Raw genomic sequence first — 23032 nt, 5'->3', positions numbered from 1 at the left:
CCAAAGTAGTACAGACATCAGTCATAACATCACATTGAATTCCGAAACTATGTTTTTGTATCCTGTAACAGTACATGAGGTAGAGAATGCCATCAGCAAACTAAAAAATAAATTATCCTGTGGCGCCGATGGCATTCCAGACAAAATCATTAAACATAGCAGATATATTTCTCCTCTTCTTGTATATATAATTAATGCATCTTTCAGTACTGGCACTTTCCCTAGAAAGCTGAAACAATCAATTATAAAACCATTATACAAAAATGGGCATCATTATGATTTAAAAAACTACAGGCCTTTGTCAGTGTTATCTTGTTTTTCAAAAATTATAGAAAGAGTAATGTATGGAAGACTTTCTACTTTCCTAAAAAAAAGTGGAATATTGGTCGATGAACAAAATGGCTTTCGAAAGAATAGATCAACTGAAACAGCTATATACAACTTTCTAAAACTTGTCCTAAACTCCATTGATAGTAATGAAGTAAATTGTGGGGTCTTTTTAGATTTATCAAAGGCCTTTGACGTTATTGATCATAAACTACTGCTCGAAAAACTTAGTTGCTATGGACTCCGTGGTACTGCTCATGCATGGTTTAAGTCATATTTATCTGGCAGATCCCAGAAAGTAGAAATAGTTCATGATGGAAAGTCATACTTTTCTGGTTATAAGGAAGTTAGTTATGGGGTGCCCCAAGGTTCGGTGTTGGGACCCCTGTTGTTCTTGATCTTTATAAATGACTTGCCAAACTATTTAACACAAGCTGATTGTGTACTTTTTGCTGATGATACAAGTCTCTTTATTAAAGCTCAGAATGAGACTGACCTTAACAGCAAAATTGAAACAACAGCAGTTGAAGCAAGTAAATGGTTCAGGGACAACAGTTTATTTGTGAATGATGGAAAAACATTATGGATGAATTACAGACATGTTTCAAATAATATGAAGCCCAATATAACTGTGAAGCTAGGCCAACAGAATATACTACAAACGCCAAATACAAAATTCTTAGGAATTTGGTTAGATGAACATCTAAAATGGGACAAGCATATAGATGTGCTCAATAAAAAGTTAAGTAAATGTTGCTATGTATTTAGAATGCTCAAAAATTGCTGCAGTGATCAAACAGTATTGTGTACATATTATGCATTTATGCATAGTCTTTTGCGATATGGTGTCATATTTTGGGGCAATTCAAGTCAGGCAAAACGCTCCTTTATTATTCAAAAATGAGCGATAAGAATCATAAAAGGAGCTGCACCTAGAGATCCATGTACGGAAATTTTCAAGGAATATAAAATCATGACTCTTCCATCCATTTACATCTATGAAAGTATATGCTTTCTGAAGTCTCACCCCCAGTTTTCTTCTTTAAACAGTGAGTTCCATGACTATACAACAAGACAGAGTAATGAATTTCACAGAGAAGTGCATAAGAAAGCCCAATACAACAAGAGTGCAATATACCACCCAAAAATTCTCTATAGTGCTCTTCCCTTAAAAATAAAAAGGATTCAGCAGCTGAGCAGTTTTAAAAGTGAACTCAAAAGAATGTTAATCAGTAATAGTTTTTACAGTGTTAGTGAATATATGAATTCTTCAGAAAGATAGCGTGCCTTCACCTATCTTATAAGTTACTCACATACAAACTTGTGTCGTGGGGTAGACTCTTTTATGTACACACAAAAATTAATTAATCTGTCAATATAGTGTGTTATAATCATTGTTTCTTGTTGCTGTCCATTATACACAGAATATTTGTAACTTATTTGTGTCCTATATTGTTACAAATTTATATCATGTAAGCTATAATTGTTTTGACCATATATTTAATTCAGATTATTCACTGATAGTTTTTACATAATATGTTGTTATTCATATTTTTTCTGTATGTAACATATGACAAATCCCATATCATTGTACATGATAAAACGGGTGCTCAATAAACTGAAACTGTGGCGCCCTTAGTTGAGAACTTTATCAAATCGTTATTTCATGGTACACAATTTGGTACTTACATCCCACATATGGGATGCCACCTATCTGTAGTCTCTGCTATCTTTTCTGGACATGTTTACCTTCTTCTTTCCTTAAAAAAAATACGCATGTTTGTTGTAGCGGCTCTGTTGATCTATGTGAATCTGAATGGAAACTGTTGGATATTTTTTCCCATACTTTATTCGGAAATCAAGAAGGATCTCTTACAGGTCACACAACAAATACCCGATCCTTTAACTAATTTCAAGGTAGATCGTTATATTGTTATGCATAGGCAGTACCCTGCCAGTTTAGGTAAATGTTTTTCACTAATACTTTCATTAACTGAGACTGTAACAGTTTCCGTATTTTGTACGACACTCTTGCACTCACTTGCAGTATCTTCCAGCCTCAAAGTATCATCAAGCGAATAGTTTTGCGATATGGACGTCTTATTACACATGTTTGACATGTTATTTCTGCAGACGACGACTGACTAAATATGAAATGACGTACGCTCATTACTTGTAGTGAGCTTCACCGGACACGAACGCTATTCCGGGAATAACTAACCGGGGAATGAAACGGCGTCGTGCAACGCGCACTTGAAGTTAAACCGTGGTTAGCCTATTCTTCGGTTAGTAAACCCTGGATTTGTCACGAGGTTCTACAACCGGCCCTTTAATAACTAAATAACCAATACCGATTTCAAACGTTTCTCAATTAAATGAACTATCTAGTCAATCGATTCTCGGTCGTGTAAACTGGTCATTACGAAATCGACCATTGGAGCTTTTTAAGCTTTATTTATAAGGGAAATTATTTGAGGTAAATAAAAATATAAATGACATACAGACGTTTAGAATTTCTGGGTTATATCTGTTTTTGTGCGATTGTAGTCACAAAGGCACAGCTCGAAATCGACCGCTTCGATGTGCATATAGTTTACCTTTGGCGAGATACTGTAGCACCAAAACAAATCGAAGTGCTATTCAAGCGACGAAGTTGACAGATGAAGTAGTAAACTAGTTTCAGTGTTTGTTGCTGTGTTTATAGGCTCGAGTTTTGATGATTGGCTGTAAACATAAAGTCACTATTTATAAGAACGTATTACAGTGATGCTACAGTCAATCACATGCTCGAATACAGTACTGGAGAGATATGAGAGCTAGCGACGAATATTGTGTAAATCTAAATACTGATCGAAATGGTGCCAAAAAGAGAGATTTCGAAATTAGCAGTTTTGCGTTGCAGTTACGTGTTATGTGTTTTGTGATATTTTAACCATGATGGAAGAAAGTGAGAAGCCGTTTGCCTGCTCAGCAGAAGGCTGCTTAATGGTATGTGTCTATGCGTCAAAATCTATTCTCTCGTTCTGTGTATTCCAAATAGGCTGTCTTATTTGTTGTTAGCACTCCTGCCCCAGCCCTCCTGGATGATACCAAAGTATCACTGTATATGTCAGGAAGGCTAGACTAAGTTATATACCTACGTTTACCATAATGTTTCAACCAATGATTGGTGTTCATTATCCCTCCAGAAACGTAGTTTTACAGAACAAGTTTCAGTACAGTTCCTCGCCATATAGATCCAGAATTTATCTAAAATCAGGGACCACAAATGTTATACTTGGTGTAGATTTTATTGAAACACCTATTAAGGTAACATCTGAATAGAATCTACAAAAGTTTATATTTACTTTATGTAGCGAGACGAAAAAGCTAGTGAATTACTTTTTTTAGATACAGAGTGAGAAATATGCTCTTACAGTAAGAGACACTATTATGTAGTTACGAAAATAGTGGTTTGTAACGCTGTAATTGTGTATAACGTTTCACTGGTATGTTTCAGATTGACTACATAATGTTAAGGTAGAAGTTTCGCAACTAGATTTTAAACTGTAAGACATTTCCAGGGACAGATGTGTACTCGGATCACAATTTATTGGGTATGAACTGTAGATTAATACTGAAGAATTGCCAAACATATAGGAAATTAAGGAGATGGGACCTGGATAAGTTGAACGAACTAGAGATTATTGAGAGTTTCAAAGAGAGCATTGGGCAACTGTTGACTTTAACAGGGAAAAGGAATACAGTAAACAACAAATGTGTAGCTTTGAGAGATGAAATAGTGAAGACAGCAGAGGATCAAATAGGTAAAAAGACAAGGTGTGGTACAAATTCTTGCGTAACAGGAGATATTGAAGTTAATTTATCAAGGGAGAAAGTATAAAAAAATTAGCAAATAAAGCAGGCAGAAGACAATCCAAATGACTAAAATATGAAGTTGACAGGAAATGCAAAATGGCTGAGCAGGAATGTCTAAAAGAGAAATGTAATGTTTTAGATTCGAATTTCTCTAGGGGAATGATGGATACCCCTACAGGAAAATTAAAGAGGCCTTTGGAGAAAAGAGAAGCAACTGAATGAATATCAACATCTCATATGGAAAACCAATCCTAAGCACTGAGGGGAAAGCTGAAAACTGAAAGGAATGTATAGAGGGCCTATTCGAGGGAGATGAACCTGATGGCAATATTATAGAAATGGAAAAAATATGAGAGGGTAAGTATGATTCTGCGAGAAGACAGAGCACTGAAAGGCAAAAAACCCTCAGAATTCTAGAAAAATGTAATGATTCCAAAGCAGGCAGGGGCTTACAGATGTGAATATTACCAAACTATCAGTTTAATAAGTCATGGTTGCGAAATACTACATAAAAAAATTAGTTGTAGAAGAATGAGGAAACTGGTAGAGGCTGACCACGGGGATGATTAGTTTGGATTTCAGAGAGATGTAGGAACACGCGAGGCAATACTGTCCCTACGACTTATCTTAGAAGATAGGCTAAGGAAAGACAAACCTACATTTATAGCATTTGTAAACTTAGAGGAAGCTTTTGACAATGTTGACTGGATTACTTTCTTTGAAACTCTAAAGGTAGTAGTGGCAAAATAAACGTAGCAAAAGGCTATTTACAACATATATACAGACACCAGATGGTAGGTATAAGGGTCAAATTGTATGAAATGGAAGCAGTAATTGAGAAGTTAGTGAGGCAGTGTTGTAGCCTATCTCTAGTGGTGTTGAATTTGTACACTCGGCAAGCACTAAAGAAAGGAGAAATTGTTTCAGAAGGAGACAAATTCGCCAACATCAAATGTAGAATTAAGTGTTGGGAAGTCTTTACTGAAAGTATTTGTATGGATTGTAATCGTATGTGGAAGTAACATGTGGACAATAAACAGTTTAAACAAGAAGATAATAGAAGCTTTTGAAATGTGGTACTGCAGAAGAATGCTGAAGATTAGATAGTTAGATCACAAACTAATGAGGAGGTACTGAATAGATTTAGGGACAAAAGGAATTTGTGACAAAACCTGAGTAGAAGAAAGGATCAGTTGATGTGACACCTTCTGAGACATCAAGGGGTCGCCAGCTTAGTATTGGAGGGAAGTGTAGGGGTCCGAATAATGGAGGGAGACCAAGGGACGAATACAGTAAGGTTATTCATAAGCATGTAAGTTGTACGTAATTATTTGGAGATCAAGGGGCTTGCACAGGATGTATTTCGAAAACATCGATTGTGTGAAACTTAAGTCGCACTTTTTCTCACAAGACATATTGAAATCTTTGGATTGGAAAGTCAAGTGGATGGATTGTTTCTTTGTTTCCGAAAATCATTTGACTCGGAACCACACTTATGCTTATTGTCAAAACTTCGCTCATATGGGGTGATTGGATTGAGGACTTTATGGTAGGGAGGGCACAATATGACATCTCGAATGTAAAGTCATCGTCAGATGTAAAAGTAACTTCAGGTGTGCCACGTGAAGTGTGTTGGGACCCATGCTGTTCATGTTGTATAATCATGACTTTGCAGACGATATTAATAGCAACCTCAGAATTTTTGCAAACGATACAGTTATGTGTAATCAAGTACTGTCTGAAAGAAGCTGCATAAATATTCAATCAGATGTTGATAAGATTTGAAAATGATGCAAAGATTGTCAATTTGCTTTAAATGTTCAAAAATGTAAAATTGTGAACTTCAGAAAATAGGGAAAAAAAGAAAAGTATCTGATGACTATAACATCAGTGAATCAGTGGTGGAATCGGCCAACTCGTACAAATACCTGGCTGTAACACTTTGTAGGGATACGAAATGGAATGATCACATAGGCTCAGTCATCTTCCGTGGGTAAAGGAGATGGTAGACTTCGATTTATTGGTAGAATGCTGGGTAAATGCAATCAGTCTACAACAAAAATTGATTACAAATCACTCGTACAACCAGCTCAAGTGCGTGGACCAAATAGGACTAACAGAGGATATTGAATGTAAACAGAAAAGAGCAACACAGATGTTCGCAGGTTTGTTTGATCCATGGGAGAGTGTCACAGAGAAATTGAACTGTCAGATTGTTGAATATAGGCATAAACTGTCCCGATGAAGTCTACTAACAAAGTTTCAAGAACCGGCTTTAAATGATGACTCTAGAAATATACTACAGCCCCCTATGTATCACTCACTTAGGGATTGTGAGGATAAGATAGAATAATTACTGCACATTAGAGGCATTTAAACAATCGTTCTTTCTGTGCTTCATAAGTGAATGGGATGGGCAGAAGCCAAAATACCTGGTAGAATAGGAAGTATCCTCTGCCATGCATTTCACAGTGGTTGGCAGAGTTCAGATGTAGAGAGACTAGCATGATGAGCTGCATTAGTACAGTCTTCTGACAAGACCACAACAACTACTACAACAATGTTTAATGAAGTGGTGTATGTTTGTGTTAAAAAGCTAACTCAGTTCAAGACAAACTGCAGCATAGTAGCTAATAGCAATAATCATGTATATTGTTTCTGGCCTTTTCTAATATCCAAATTTTAAGTATGCCCTTTGATAAAGAAAACTGTCAACCTAAGTTCGCCGGCCGGAGTGGCTGCTACAGTCTGGAGCTGAGCGACCGCCACGGTCGCAGGTTCGAATCCTGCCTCGGGCATGGATGTGTGTGATGTCCTTAGGTTAGTTAGGTTTAATTAGTTCTAAGTTCTAGGCGACTAATGACCTCAGAAGTTGAGTCGCATAGTGCTCAGAGCCATTTGAACCATTTGAGCCAATCTAAGTTCACAGAAAATGTATCTGAGAGCTACTGTATATGACATGTTAACAACTATTTTGGTTGTTGTCTGTTTTACTTTAACATTAAGCAAATCAATTAATATTGCCACATTTTCTGACATGCAGGGAAGAAAAATATGTTCTAACTGAGAGAAATGATCTGCAGTTCTCTATGTAGATTTAGTTGTTAGTATGACTCTGCTTCATCTAATGTATGATCATTAATCAGCTGTGTGCAGGCTTCATTTCAACAAGTTGGTAATACATACATTTACATCACTATTCTCTTATAAGCTTTGTAATTTATAACATGAAATTGTTTGATAGAGGATGTTAGGACATACAACCCAGGCCAATAGTCTTTATGTTTAGATACATCCCTAACAATTGTATAAATAACAAATATAGTTGACATAATCAACAAGGTTCATTTTCACCAAGCTTTCACACAAACGGCTATCAACAACAGCCAGGAGCTTTTTACAGACAATATTATATTGTTTGCAGTAGGCTAATGTCTCCAGTCCATTAACTGATTCAGACAGTTACAACTGGGAAGAGCAGGGTTCATTACCCACCTAATAATTTAGGTATCCTTTGGTTTCTCTAGATCATATAATGCAAAGACAAGGATGGTTCATTTGAAAAGCTCGTAGCTATTCTTGGGTCCAATTTGGCTTGAGATCTTGCCATAATGACCACGCCAGCCAGAGATTAATCTTTGTTCTTTAGTTCCATTTAGTTGTGATATGTGTGTAAGTCTGGTAGCTCTACAGATGGTGAGTAGAATGAGAAACAAAGTATGAACATGTGAAGGTAATTATTCAGTTCTTTACGGGAGGCAGCCACGGCTGCAAAATACTAACACAAATTCCTTACAGACGAATGGAAAAACTGGTAGAAGCCGACCTCGGGGAAGATCAGCTTGGATTCCGTAGAAATATTGGAACACGTGAGGCAATACTGACCCTACGACTTATCTTAGAAAATAGATTAAGGAAAGGCAAACCTACATTTCTAGCATTTGTAGACTTAGAGAAAGCTTTTGACAACATTGACTGGAATACTCTCTTTCAAATTCTGAAGGTGGCAGGAGTAAAATACAGGGAACGAAAGGCTATCTACAATTTGTACAGAAACCAGATGGCAGTTATAAGAGTCAAGGGGCATGAAAGGGAAGCAGTGGTTGGGAAGGGAGTGAGACAGGGTTGTAGCCAATCCCCGATGTTATTCAATTTGTATATTGACGAAGCAGTGAAGGAAACAAAAGAAAAATTCGGAGTAGGAATTAAAATCCATGGAGAAGAAGTAAAAACTTTGAGGTTCGCCGATGACGTAATTCTGTCAGAGACAGCAAAGGACCTGGAAGAGCAGCTGAACGGAATGGCCAGTGTCTTGAAAGGAGGATATAAGATGAACATCAACAAAAGCAAAACGAGGATAATGGAATGTAGTCGAATTAAATCGGGTGAAGCTGCGGGAATTAGATTAGAAAATGAGACGCTTAAAGTAGTAAATGAGTATTGCTATTTGGGGAGCAAAATAAATGATGATGGTCGAAGTAGAGAGGATATAAAATGTAGACTGGCAATAGCAAGGAAAGCGTTTCTGAAAAAGAGAAATTTGTTAACTTTGAGTATAAGTTTAAGTGTCAGGAAGTCTTTTCTGAAAGTATTTGTATGGAGTGTAGCCTTGTGTGGAAGTGAAACGTGGATGATAAATAGTTTAGACAAGAAGAGAACAGAAGCTTTCAAAATGTGGAGTTACAGAAGAGTGCTGAAGATTGGATGGGTAGATCACATAGCTAAGTAGGAGGTATTGAATAGAATTGGAGAGAAGAGGAGTTTGTGGCACAACTTGATTAGAAGAAGGGATCAGTTGGTAGGGCATATTCTGAGGCATCAAGGAATCACCAATTTAGTATTGGAGGGCAGCGTGGACGGTAAAAATCGTAGAGGGAGAGCAAGAGATGAATACACTAGGCAGATTCAGAAGGATGTAGGTTGCAGTAGGTACTGGAAGAAGAAACAGCTTGCTCAGGATAGAGTAGCATGGAGACCTGCATAAAAGCAGTCTCTGGACTGAAGACCACAACAAACAACGTGGGAGGTGAAAATTTAATTGTGGTGAGTTACTGGAATTCACTAGGAAGAAAATTAGGGGAGTGAAAAAATAGTAGGAGAACATGGGCTGGGGAAAAGAAGTGAAAGGGGAAGCCACTGGGTAGAATTTTCCACAGAGCACAATTTAAGTATTTCAAACAACTGGGTTAAAAATCGTGAAAGGAGGAGACACCAAAGGAAAGAAAAAGACACCAACAGCTTTCAGATATTTATGTAGGTCCCTGTAATGGTAATATATTTAGAAACCAGATTTTAATGTGCAAAACATTTAAAAACGCAGGCTAGTACTGTCACTAAAATTTAGTGGTTATGTTCTGCAGTTTAAAAATGAAGAAATTGCAGAAAGTTTGGATATTAGGGTTAATGAATTAATAAATCTAAAGAACCAGAGGTTGTTGAAAGTATCAAGGTGAGCATTAGGGAACAATTGACTGATAAAGGAGAAAGGAATACAATAGAAGATGAATGAATAGCTTTGATTGACGTTATAGTGAAGGCAGCCACATGTTGTGAGGGTAACAATGCCACATGTAGAGGCCCCTGGTCTGAGAAGCCAGGACTCCAGTCAACTTCATGTGTTTATCGCACACATGACAATGAACGTACTCGGCAGTTGAGCCAAAACCTTGGAAAAATTTGATGATAGTCACCATGTCTTCCCCCTATGCAGCCGGCAATGAATGTCTAGTAAATTTTTCTGTCATGTCCATTGCTTAAAAAGAAAAAAAAACCACACAACTACATTTTGGACAATAATAAATGCACAACACCAACAAAACCATACACAAACATGAAAGAATAAACATCAGTACATCAAATCAATATAACCCACTAACAGAGTGGCACACTATTGCAAACACAACTTAACCCAATGATCACACAAAGGCAAGTGACTCATTATCATACATTTTACAGACAACTTCAGACATGAGCATCCAGACCAGAGAACACCACCAAATACTACATCACATCATCTACAGATGTGAGCGGACTCAAAAACACTGCGTCACCGTGACATCATGCAACTCACTTACGTCACAGGTCAAAGTAGACACTTCCCTTGACTTGATGGTCACAGAGGCAAGAAGACAAAGCCCAGTAGAAATCTGTGGACAACACAAGAAATACTGAATGTAATTGATGAAAGTAGAAAATATGAAATTGCAACAAATGAAGCATGTGAAAGAAAATACCAATGTATAAAAAATGAGATTGACAGAAAGAACAAAATGACTAAGCAGGAATGGGTCAAGAATAAGTGCATGACTGTAGACTTATGTATAAGTAGGAGAAAGATAGGTGATGCTTACAGGAAATTAGATACACCTATGAAGAAAAGAGAACAAGCTGTATGAATATAGAGTGTGTGCTGATGACAAGCCAATATGAAACAAAGAAGGGAAAGTTGAAAGGTGGAAGAAATTTGTAGAAGGGATAGACAAGGGAAATGAAGAGAGTATTATAGAGAGTGAAGAAGAAATAGATGAAGTTGACATGAGAGATCTGAAACTATGAGAGCAATTTTGCGGAGCACTGAAAAACCTTTGTCATAACACTGCACCTGGTGTGGACATTATTTCCTCAGAACTGTTGGGACCGATGGCCTTTGTAGCCTGGTCTCTTCAACCCCCACAAACCAACCAACCAGAACTGATGAGATCACTGTGAGAACCAACCATGACACCAGACACCTCATTCCACCCAAGCTGTGCTTACTTCTGTTGGGCAATTCCTTCTCTTCCATTGGGTATATTCACAGAAACTCGTAAAATTAATATTTTAGGTTGTTTTATAATTTCATTGACACTGAAATACGATAATCACTTTTTATGTCATCTCAGTGTACATTTGGTTCTGCATTATTACTCTGATATTCACACTTAAGTGTTTGGTGGAAGGTTGAGACCCATTTTGACCATTTCCCTACCAGTCCAAACTCAGATAGCTTGTGGGGAAAATGAACACTTAAATCTATTAATCTGTTCTGTTTTCTCATGTTTTATTAAAATTGTCATTTCTCCCATATAGACAAGAATTGAAAAAATATTTTGGGATTTGGAGGAGAAAGTTTGTGATTGAAATTTTGCAGAAAGATCTCACCGTGGGAAAAAAACCTTCATTTTAATGTTTGGCGACTTGCTTATCATATTTATGACACCCTCTCCCCTATTTCATGCTAATAAAAAATGAGCTACACTTCTATGAATCTTATGTGCACGCAGGTGCAATCTTTTGTGTAGAATACTTCACTCTGTGGTTCTAGTTGGAATCCCTAATTCATGAGATGTGAGTCAAGCAGGTTTGGGAGGGTTTTGTAAGAACACCTGTTGAACAGCTCAGGCACTTTGTTCATTGCCTGAAGGCTGCACTGTGCGTGGAAGATCCAAACACTGTTGATCCGTGTGAACTTTGTACCACACCTCAGGGGAATACGGAAGTGTCAGATTCCACCATCTGCTTTGACCCATGACATCATCAGGATGATGGAAATGGCTATTCTAAGTGTCTCCAATATGGCGCCTATGATATCACTACATACACACAGCAACAAACGCGAAAATACGTGTAAATAAGACAATAACATCTCCCTCCAAAAATACAATCAAACTAATGGGACAACCACGGGTAATTGGGGGGTTTTAGGGAGGGGACAAGCTAAATATAACAGTAAACAAAACACCATGATCCCAAAATATGCTGCTATAAAACGTTTTGATAAATTACCAGATGAAATAAAATGTCTGACAGGCAGCAGTAATAGTTTCAAAAACAAATTGAAATCATACCTCCTTGAAAACTCCTTCTATACCTTAGATGAATTCTTGAATATGAGTAAATAAATCTGGAGATATAATATATGCATTTTGTGCCATTTAGGGGAATGGGATAGATAGTAGAAATATTGAGGTATAACATTATAATGTAAACATTAAAAAAAAAAGAAAAAAAAGGCTGTTTCCTGTGCACATTTCTCGTGCATTTGACACGTTCCACATCATAACACTTTTCCGTGCTATTGATCAATGGAACACGTAACTAGCTAACAGAAGATGAACAAAAACAGAATTACAAAATCTGCAGTAATTGGACGCTTCCCATGACCTATATAGGTCAACGGCAGCTGACGATACCAAAACACCAACGCCAACAGCAAAAACTACAGAAATTGGAATCAGCCATTTCCCTTGACCATAGCTGATGGTACCAAAACACCTATAACTACTTATAAAAATACAAAAATTGGAATCGGTCATTTCCCTTGACCTATATAGATCAACTATAACTACTGATATGGAAAAACCAACACCTACGACTATGAAAAACAGAACCACAACACCTCAAAAATTAAAAACTCAAACATCCCTATGTAAATTAAAACACATTCAATACATAATAAATGCACAGAACATTACCACTCGAGAAAAATAGACCCAAAAAAACAATTGCTTACCAACAACAAATTTCGGCCTGCCATCACACACACACACACACACACACACACACACACACACACACACACACACACACGCCACCAAACAACAAGACAACATCTACAAACACAATCAACTCAAACTCCGCGCCGTAATGACGTCACACACAACAACACCCTTACGGCGTGGGTCAAAGCAAATGGGTGGAATCGGACGCTTCCGTTGACCCCACCATGGTACTCCTGTCAAGTGCTTCTCTTCCATATTGTCTTTGAAAATGGTGCTGCACAGGAACATAAGATTTTGTTTTGTTGTGACACCACAGAAAACACTGCACCTGCTTCTCACGAGATGCCATATTAAAACAGCAGAGATTGTAATGCTCTCTACTCAGTTTCTACCTGCAAGAAGGATATGCAAACAAACGATAATTTATTCTTTCATTTGGCACAAATGACAAATTTGTAAGTGCTATAGTTTTTTGTAAAATAAATATTGATAATTGTACACAGATTTCAGGCCTACTCTATACAGGGCTATTACAAATGATTGAAGCGACTTCATAAATTCACTGTAGCTCCATTCATTGACATATGGTCACAACTCACTACAGATACGTAGAAAAACTCATAAAGTTTTGTTTGGCTGAAGCCGCACTTCAGGTTTCTGCCGGCAGAGCGCTCGAGAACGCAGTGAGACAAAATGGCGACAGGAGCCGAGAAAGCGTATGTCATGCTTGAAATGCACTCTCATCAGTCAGTCATAACAGTGCAACAACACTTCAGGACGAAGTTCAACAAAGATCCACCAACTGCTAACTCCATTCGGCGATGGTATGTGCAGTTTAAAGCTTCTGGATGCCTCTGTAAGGGGAAATCAACGGGTCGGCCTGCAGTGAGCGAAGAAACAGTTGAACGCGTGCGGGCAAGTTTCACGCGTAGCCCGCGGAAGTCGACGAATAAAGCAAGCAGGGAGCTAAACGTACCACAGCCGACAGTTTGAAAATCTTACAGAAAAGGCTAAAGCAGAAGCCTTACTGTTTACAATTGCTACAAGCCGTGACACCCGATGACAAAGTCAAACGCTTTGAATTTTCGGCGCGGTTGCAACAGCTTATGGAAGAGGATGTGTTCAGTGCGAAACTAGTTTTCAGTGATGAAGCAACATTTTTTCTTAATGGTGAAGTGTTTAAACCACCTCTACCAAGAAACGTGCCAGAACTGCGAGCTCGCATCAACGACGCTTTCGAACTCATTGATGGGGACATGCTGCGCCGAGTGTGGGAGGAACTTGATTATCGGCTTGATGTCTGCCGAATCACTAAAGGGGCACATATCGAACATTTGTGAATGCCTAAAAAAACTTTTTGAGTTTTTGTATGTGTGTGCAAAGCATTGTGAAAATATCTCAAATAATAAAGTTATTGTAGAGCTGTGAAATCGCTTCAATCATTTGTAATAACCCTGTATATCTACCACAAGAAATATAGGTCTGTTTTTCTTATTAGGGCCTGTGGCACATGAACAGTGTCATACTTTACTGCAGGAAACCATCTGTTCATTAGAATGAAGGTTACTTTGTGCAGTCGGATGTTTCAGCCAGACATAATAGTTCAGAATGTAACATTATTGAGAAGTGTGGTTTGGCCAATGAGGAAGTGTTCAGTAACTGCTCATATCTTCAGATTTGATTCAGATAGATTGTTATCTAGTTGTGTATGGCACAAAGACATAGTGTCTAGTTCCCAGGAGAGATGTAGCTTTCATGGCCTGTGGGCCCATCCCAAGAGAAATTTTAGCTTCTGTTTGTTGCACATTTTGTGTGTGTGTGTGTGTGTGTGTGTGTGTGTGTGTGTGTGTGTGTCCACACAAAAAGTGTCTTTTGTGCATGGATGATGAATCTACGGTGATGAAAAATCCTATTCCCAGTGATCTTAAACATTACCAAGCCCTTCACAGCCACTGTCCCCCAAACCTGGTCCATAAACAGATATTCAAATGCATTTACACCGACTGACCAAACACAAAGGAGCACACTTCCTTCCTCCCCCCCCCCCCTCCCCTGTCGTTAAATAGCATCAGACTAGAACAATTGAATCACATGTGAGTACCATTTTTAGTGCCTTAAAATGAGGAATATCCCCCTGAAACTATTTCTTATCACTCCCAAAATCCATAAACTTACGGAAAAAAAAATATATTAAAAAATGTGAGAAGTATAGATTTGGTACTCACAACATAAAGGAGGGGTTGAGCTGCAGACAGGCACAATGAACAGATGCTAAACATTTAAGCTTTTGTACTCTGTGTATGTGTGTGTGTGTGTGTGTGTGTGTGTGTGTGTGTGTGTGTGTGAGAGAGAGAGAGAGAGAGAGAGAGAGAGAGATTTTGGAGGGAGGATGTTTTTGTCCGAAATGTTTAGCAGTCTTTTCATTGTGCCTGTCTGCAACTTAATCTGTCCCCTATTGTTGAGTAGCAGTCTATCCTTTTTATATTGTTGTTATTCCATCCTGGACTCTCCATTTTTTTTTTGAAAACTTCTGCCGTAACCTCCCTGTCACATATATCATTCATGTGAAAGACTTGACATATAACTGTTAATATTCATTGATCACAATATCCTATTTGCACTCCATCTTTTTATGTTGGAATGACAGTCAACCAACTGTTAACTTATCATAATGACTACCCCCAGACTTTACAAGGGACAGTTTGACCACTCAGTGACGGGGAATGGACTACCTCAGCAACTGCTTCACAACTTGTGCTATCTGAATCCCTCCATCTGCTCTCACTTCCTCCAACAACATTCCAACCTCTTCATATCATAGTAGTACTTGCACCCTACATTCTCAGTTATCTGTTGAAAGTATTCCAATCTCTGACTTCCTCTACAGTTTTTATCCTCTACAGTTTCCTCTAGCACCATTGAAACTGTTCTCTGATGACTTAACACATATTCTGTCACCATGTCCCTTCTTCTTTTCAGTGTTTTCCACATATCCTTTCTTCACTGGTTCTGTGGAGAACCTCCTCATCCCTTACCTTATCAGTCCACCTGCTTCTCAACATTTGTCTATGACACCATGCCTCAGTCGATTTGATTGTCTTCTTTCCAAGTTCCCCACAGTCCATGGAGCACTACCATTACCATTCAGTGCTGTGCCCTAAGCATACATTCTCAGACAGTTCTTCTTCAGATTATGGTACAGATACATTTTATATCACAGGCAATCTGTTTTATGTCATATGGAAGCCTTCACTCTTACAAATGAAAATGTTTTGGACTAAACATTGACATTTGGCTGAGATGCCATTATTGCCACTAGAGCCCATATAGATTTATGTTATTTCTGTATGTTTATCAATAATACTGTTAGTTTGAAATGGGAATTGGTATTTTATTGGAGACTAACATAAAACTTCATGTTTATGGGCAAAGCTTCATCAGTAAGTTGATATAATGCTCTCTTCTTGAATTATAGCTTAGTGACATTACTGATTCTGTTTTTTACCTCTGTTGGTGAAGAAAGTTGGATTCTCATTTGCTGTATCACTTAGCAGTGGAACAGAACATGAAAAGATTCATAGCAGCATGTGGTGTTATCACATAGGGATTGCTAAAGAGGTCTTCCTTGATCTTTTTAACTTGCTATTATTTCAAGTGAAAAATTTTTCTCAGCCAAACATTAGACTTCAGACTTTTACTGTACAGCTGGAAAAATGGTTTAAACCTGAACATGTCATTTCTGTTTTTCTCTCTCCCAAAGACATGGGCTTCATGAAAACATCCCAAATAAGTGCACATGGCCATTTAGTATGTTTCTTGTTCAACTTATAGTGTGTGTTGAGTGCTGATCAGAAATTCAAAATTTAGATACTTCTCATGACTTAAGAGCCCATGTCTTAACAGCTGTGTGTGTGTGTGTGTGTGTGTGTGTGTGTGTGTGTGTGTGTTTTTTAGTTACTATTAGTTATGCAAGATAAATGGTATTGTATGTTTCTGTAAATAAATTAAAGAGTCACATCTGTGTACACACTCTGCAAGCTGCCATATGGTGTGTGGCAGAGGGTACCTTGTACACTACTTTTGAGAACAATGTAACTATTAATGTTGAGAATTAGTAAATAAAACATCTCATTTTTTCTCTTCTTTGTTAGTGCACAGTTGTCAAATATCACAAAACAATTTCCAATGTTCATTCCATGATTCAAATCATTTCTTGATCTACCTTTCCATATCAAAATTTATGTGCTTCTTTCACACTGAAAATGCAGTGTTTCATTAAAGCCAATAGAACTACGCTAGTAGATCAGTTATTATTAACTAATTTTTTTAATTGTTATTGTTTGGCCAGTGTAATGTTGAGGATCTATGTAGGAGCCTCCAGGTATCACTTCATCTGATAATATTAGTAGTAGTGTTGGAGGAATAGTATATGATGTCATAGCAGTTTGTTATTTTGAAACTGTAATTAACAATGTTGCAGCTCTCTTATCTATTCTAAAATTTTTCATAAAATAATACAATGACTGCAGGTGTTGCATTGGATACTGTCATGTTATATAAAATTAAGAATTTAAAAAATGCCCACAATCAAACTTTAACAATATTTGTAACCAAATATCCACTTTGTTTACAGCGTTTCACTAATGAAGATCATTTGACTGTACATAAAAAGAAACATGACATGGTTCTAAACTTGGGAAGTGCACAAAAATCAAATCTTTTCAGTGGTAAGTATTAAGTGCTAATCCCTCTATCAGTTTATATTTGTAACTGTTGATCAAACTGAGATTTAAAAGTTTTCATAGTTACCTTGTATATATGTGGCTATTAGGTTCATTTGAACATATTGGCTTGCTGACGACTTAAGGAATGCTATCCATGTGCTTTTTTTCTCAGAAATTGTAATGTAAATTATTATAGAGAACATTAGTTTCATTAACCTGAAGTCATAAACCAAACCCAGTGGTGTTCGAAAGCCAGGTGTCCATATTGTTCAAGTGGAAATGACATGATAGGAGAAACACTTCCTGTAGTCAGCAAAATTTGTCCGTGCTCCTTTAGAAGTATGTAAATTTGAGCTGTTCTGTACGTTTGATCTGTTACCTATAATTGTACTAGTTGTGTGGTGTATATCGTTATATAAACTGAAAGCAATTTAAGCTTATTTTTTCAAACAGTGGAAAGTCCAGATTGGAAAAGCAGCAATATTATGGAAAGGATAGAGTCCAACTCACTGTAAAGATGACATGTTAAGCTACAGACAGGCACAACAAAAAGATTGTCACGCATTGAACTTTTAGCCAAAGCCTTCTTCACGCCTTAGGCACACATGACCACTATCTCCGGCCGCTCTTGCCAGACTGCAAACTGCAACAGTCATGTTGAACTAAAGGAGCAATCCAGAGTGGGACAATGAAGGGGGAGGGATAGCAAGATAGTGATGGAGGGAGAGAAGAATGCTGCCTGGTGGAGTGTGCAGGGACTAGATGGCAACAGGACAAGTGTCCCAGGTGCTGCATTGGGAGCATATGGGGGAGGGAGGTGGGGGAAATACAGAGCAAAAAAGGAGAGGAGCAGAGGAGTAGGAAAGACTGGTGGGTGCATTGGCAGAGAGTGGTGCACAATGAAGGTGAGAGGATGTGAATTCAGAGGAGATGATAGGACAGAGGGGGCAGAAACTGTTTGGTGGAGGGAGTGGAGATGGTCTTTGTCTGTCATCACGCATTGAAGTAAGGGACTTCCTGCCCAAGATCATTCCTACCCCTCTTAAATTGGTGTTCTGTTACCCATCCGCAACATCCTAGTCCATCCCTATGCCACTCCCAGTTCCAACCTCTTTTCACATGGATCATTTCCCTGTGGAAGGCATAGATGCCATACCTTCCCAGTCCACCCATCCAGCACTTACTGTTCCAATCCTGTCATAGGCTTATCCTACCACATCAAAGGTTGGGCATCTGTGAAAGCAGCAATGTCATGCATCAATTCTGCTGCAGTCGTTGGTGTGACTACCAACTAGCTGTCCAACAGGATGAATGGCCACCGCCAAACCGTGACCAAGAGCAAAATCGAGTACCCTGTGCACAGTATGCAGCTGAACATAACATGCTCGCTTTCAATGGCTGCATCACAACCCAGGCTATATGGATCCTCCCCTCCATCAATAGCTCTTCTGAACTGTGAAGAAGGGAGTTATCCTTACAACACATTCACTGCTCCCAAAATTATCCCGGCCTCAACATATGGTAACCTACTGTCCCCACACCCCCCACCCAACACATATCACCCCTTCTTGCCTATCACCTGCTCCCACTCCACATCCCCTTACTCTTATTGTGTGCTACTCCCTGCCAATGCACCCAATGGTCCTCTCCCTTCTCTGCTCCTCTCCTTTTCAGTGACACCCATTGATAGATCATCTCATTGCCTTTAAAAGGCTCCGTTCCCAGATGCACCATCTGATAAAATGATGGAAACAAGAATAGTGGAAACAGTATGTTTCAACCATCAGACCACATACCTATCCTTCGCAGGTTTCGGCAAAGATCAGACATCTGTACAGATACCAGACATCTGTAGGTGTACCTGGTTTTAACTTGAATGGTACTGTCTACACTGACCCAGGTACTGTCTCCAAACATTTTGCTCTACATTGTGCTCGACCCCCAGCTTCCGAGAATCATCAACCCATCTTTTCGTGTTCTAAAACAGAGATTGGAGTGAAGCAATTCTGTTATAATACACACTACCTGAAGCCATATAATTCTCCATTCAGTGAATTGGGAATCTGATACAGCCTCAGGGCCGGACCGCATCTACAACCAAATGATCAAGCACCTATCAGGTTCTTTTTTGAAGAAGGCTTTGGCCTATCTGCAGATCAGCGTGTCATCTTTACGGTGAGTAGAAATCTATCCTTTTCATAATATTGTTAATCCAATGTTTTCTAAAAAAAAAAAAAAAACCACACTCTTAAGGATTCTGTTACTACAATGACCACATTACTGATTCTGCATTAAATTAGCACATTGGAACAACAGTAATTAGTATGTTGGAGCTTCATTTCCACCCATGTATATTTATCCTCATTTTGTAGGTTCCCCTATGCACTTTTGTGGTCAGTCACACTGTAGGATCTCAAAACTTCCTATGAGACTGCCGAGAATAGTTCTAGTAACTTGAAATCTCCTTGTCTGGATCCTCTTTCAGTTCTGACTTTCTCGCTATCCCAGTGTATCTTCAGTGGAAGGCGTATTACTGTTGTGTATATTCTAAAGTGTACTAACACCTCCAAGGGGGTGTGCCATTCTTTGGTGGGTTCGTGCTTGGCTACTATGGGGCGTCGGCCTTTGCAGTATCTTTCCCCTTCCATGCTGTATGCCTATCCTCTCGCTATTCTTTTTCGCCTCCTTGGGGAAAATGTCTGGGATGTTTTTGGAAATGTGTTCTGCATATTCAGTCACTAATATCAGAACAGTCACTCCATTCTCTTTCATTCCTTCTTTCTTTTTGTGCTCCTCTTCTCCTATCCTTCTTCCACTTTGGTGTTTGAGGTTCCTCTTTTCTTCTTCCTCACTGTGCACTCCTGAAGACCGGCCCACGCGTCTGATGTGTAACAAGTGACTGGGTAGCGCGTAATTTCCAGCCCTGGGTTGACCGGTAGGGTTTGCATGTACCCCCGGTACAAGCCAGGCCAAGGGAGGGATGATGCCTGAGCTGCTACCTTCCCAAAGTGTCGATTGGTCCCTGTGTCAGGAGTTTGAGAGGTGCAAACAATCTCCTAAGGCGAGCATACCCCCTTCTGAAGGGGCCCCAGTTGGAAGGAGCTCGCCATCAGAGATGCTGGGAATTATGGGCGATTTTCTCGCAGTGAGCAAATCATCGTCACAGTCGACAACTATGAAACAGAAATGGAATGAGGCTAACAATTCAAAGACCCTCCCAGCTGCACCAAGGTTCCTTGTCGTTTCATGTACTGAAGACAGTCGGTCCTTCACTACGGTAAATCTGTTAATTATTCTGAAAGGTGTTGATGCAATTGCTGACCCTGTGAAATCCTGCTCTCGTTTATGCAGTGGCACTTTGCTTTTGGAGATTACTTCTAATTCTCAGACACAGAAACTGCTTGCAGCTGCCTTCCTCCATGGCTGTGCTGTTTGTGTTGAGATCCATTGAATGCTGAATTCTTCCTGTGGTGTTATTTACACAAGGATGCTCTGTGGTGTGACCAAGGCAGAAATCCAAATGTACCTCTCTGATCAAGGTGTCATTGCCGTCCATTGGATGATAAAAAAGGTTGATGCCTCCTTAGTGTCCACACACACACTCTTTCTCAGTTTTGATAGAATGATTCTTCTGTCAAAGGTCAAAGCAGCTTAGAAGTTATCACTGTCAGACCGTATATTCCGAACCCGAAGTGCTGCTATCAGTGTCATTGTTACAACCACACTTGAGAGTCCTGTTGACACCCAGCCAAAAGTGTGTAACATGTGGTAGGGATGCTCACAAGGGCAATTGTCTGCCTCCTTCTCTCCGCTGCATCTGCAATTAGGACCATGCCACCTCCTCCCACGATTATCCAGTGTATCTCGATCAGCAGGCTGTTCAGGAGATGTGGGTGAAGGAAAAAGTGCCTTACCCAGTCTTTCGCAAATTGTTGGCTAGTCGGAAACCCTGCGTTCTACCATCTGGCACCTACCGTGGTGTCCTTGCTATGTCTCGCTCCATGAAGGACATGCCAACGCAGACATGGGACCTCAAGTTTAGCAGCATGATTGTGAAATTGCCCAGCATCATGGTAACATCCCCATCTCCTTCTCCAGCTGTACAAAACACCACCAAACTTCTGCCACACAGGATGAAGTCACCAGCTGCACAACCAGCAGACCAGAAAGGACAGAGGAATACTCCCATGAAGACTTCCTACATCCCTCCAGGCAACCAACATCTGAGTCTTCTTCTGCTCACCAGAAAGGCTCAAAGAAGTCAAACAAAGGCAAACGGTCTTCTCCATCGCAGACCTGAAGATCCTCTTCGACGGTATCATCATGTGATACCCTCATCTGGCCAACGTCCGTGTAGCCAGTGCGCACCACCAACCTTTTTTCTGCACTGGACTCCGCAGACCAACAGCAGAAGAATGCTGACATTCCTGTAGACCTCATGGAGCAGGATATTCCTGCCTCTGTGCCCTGTAACAGCGAGTCTTCGAAGGCTAGCACTCAGCAGCCACTGAGACGACAACCCTTCATTTTTCCCTCCCCATGACTCTCCTCCAATGAAATGATTGCGGCCTTCGATTCAACAAAGAGGATTTGCGGCTGCTCTTAGAATTGCTGCTTCCACTTGTTCTCTGCCTTCCAGAAATGAAATTACATCCTCATGACCGCTTTTAGCTCTTGCATTTCTCCCTGGTCCGTTATGACCTTCCCCCTGAGGTCGGCATTCAATCTCATGGGGGAGCTATGATGCTCATATGGGATGACATTCGTAGTCAACGCAGCTCTCTGACGACCCAGCTTGAAGCTGCCACAGTGTACATTTTACTTCCTCACGTGGCCCTTTCCCTTCGTACTGTGTACATTCCTCCATCATTCGATGTCACCAAGGCAGATTTCCTCCTCTTATTGGGCAACTACCTCACCCCTTTTTTCTTTAATGCATACTGTCCTCTTTGGTGTTCTCCCAGAACCTGCCAGAGAGGTGCCATCTTGGCTGACCTTCTTAATCAGCTTAACCTCTTCTGCCTTAGCACAGGAGCACCCACATTCCTTTTAGACTCCATGCAAACTATTCCCATTTGGACCTAATCGTCTGCACTGCCCAGCTTGCCCATTGTTCAAGTTGTCAGTTCTCTTTGACACATACTTGAGCGACCATTTCCCATGTTCTGTCTGTTTGCTGACTTCTACGCCACCTGTGTGCACACCCAAATGGCAGCTTACTAAGGCTGAATGGAGGCTTTACTCCTACCTGACTACTTTCAACGAACAACATTTCCCCAGTTGTGATGGCCAGGTTGAATATCTTACAAACATTACTCTTACTGCTGCAGAATGTTCAGTTCCTCGCACGTCCTCTTTACCATGGTGTGTCCTGGTTGCTTGTCGGCCTGAGGCATGCCGCGACACAATTCGCGTGCGGAGACATGCTCTCCGCATTTTTAACCATCGTCCTACGATGATAAACTGCGTTCATCATAAGCAGTGTGGGTTCCTGGTCACGTCGGTCTGACAGGAAACGAGGCTGCAGAAGCTGCTGCCAAGGCTACAGGCCTCATACCTCAGCCCACTAATTCTTACATTCCTTCCGATGATTTCTGTGTTGCCGTCTGTCAGCACCTGGTTTTACTTTGGCATCACCACTGG

The 23032-nt window shown here is 39.7% G+C and overlaps 1 protein-coding gene across 2 annotated transcripts in view; it reads left to right on the top strand.

Moving 5' to 3' along the window:
* Positions 1-2951: 2951 nt before the first annotated feature.
* The window catches only part of LOC124722814 (cyclic AMP-responsive element-binding protein 5), a 157157-nt gene continuing 137076 nt past the window's right edge, over positions 2952-23032 (top strand). For both annotated transcript variants that reach the window (XM_047247941.1, XM_047247942.1), the window contains exons 1-2: positions 2952-3315; positions 17299-17392. In XM_047247941.1, coding sequence (XP_047103897.1) covers positions 3262-3315; positions 17299-17392 — 148 coding nt within the window. In that variant the 5' untranslated portion in view covers positions 2952-3261. The remainder of the gene's footprint in view (positions 3316-17298; positions 17393-23032) is intronic.

Source organism: Schistocerca piceifrons, chromosome X (assembly GCF_021461385.2).
Source record: "Schistocerca piceifrons isolate TAMUIC-IGC-003096 chromosome X, iqSchPice1.1, whole genome shotgun sequence".
In the NCBI taxonomy this organism is placed as follows: Eukaryota; Metazoa; Arthropoda; class Insecta; order Orthoptera; family Acrididae; genus Schistocerca; species Schistocerca piceifrons.
The sequence above is the reverse complement of the archived record's forward strand: the minus strand, read 5'-3'. Positions and strand labels throughout refer to the sequence as shown.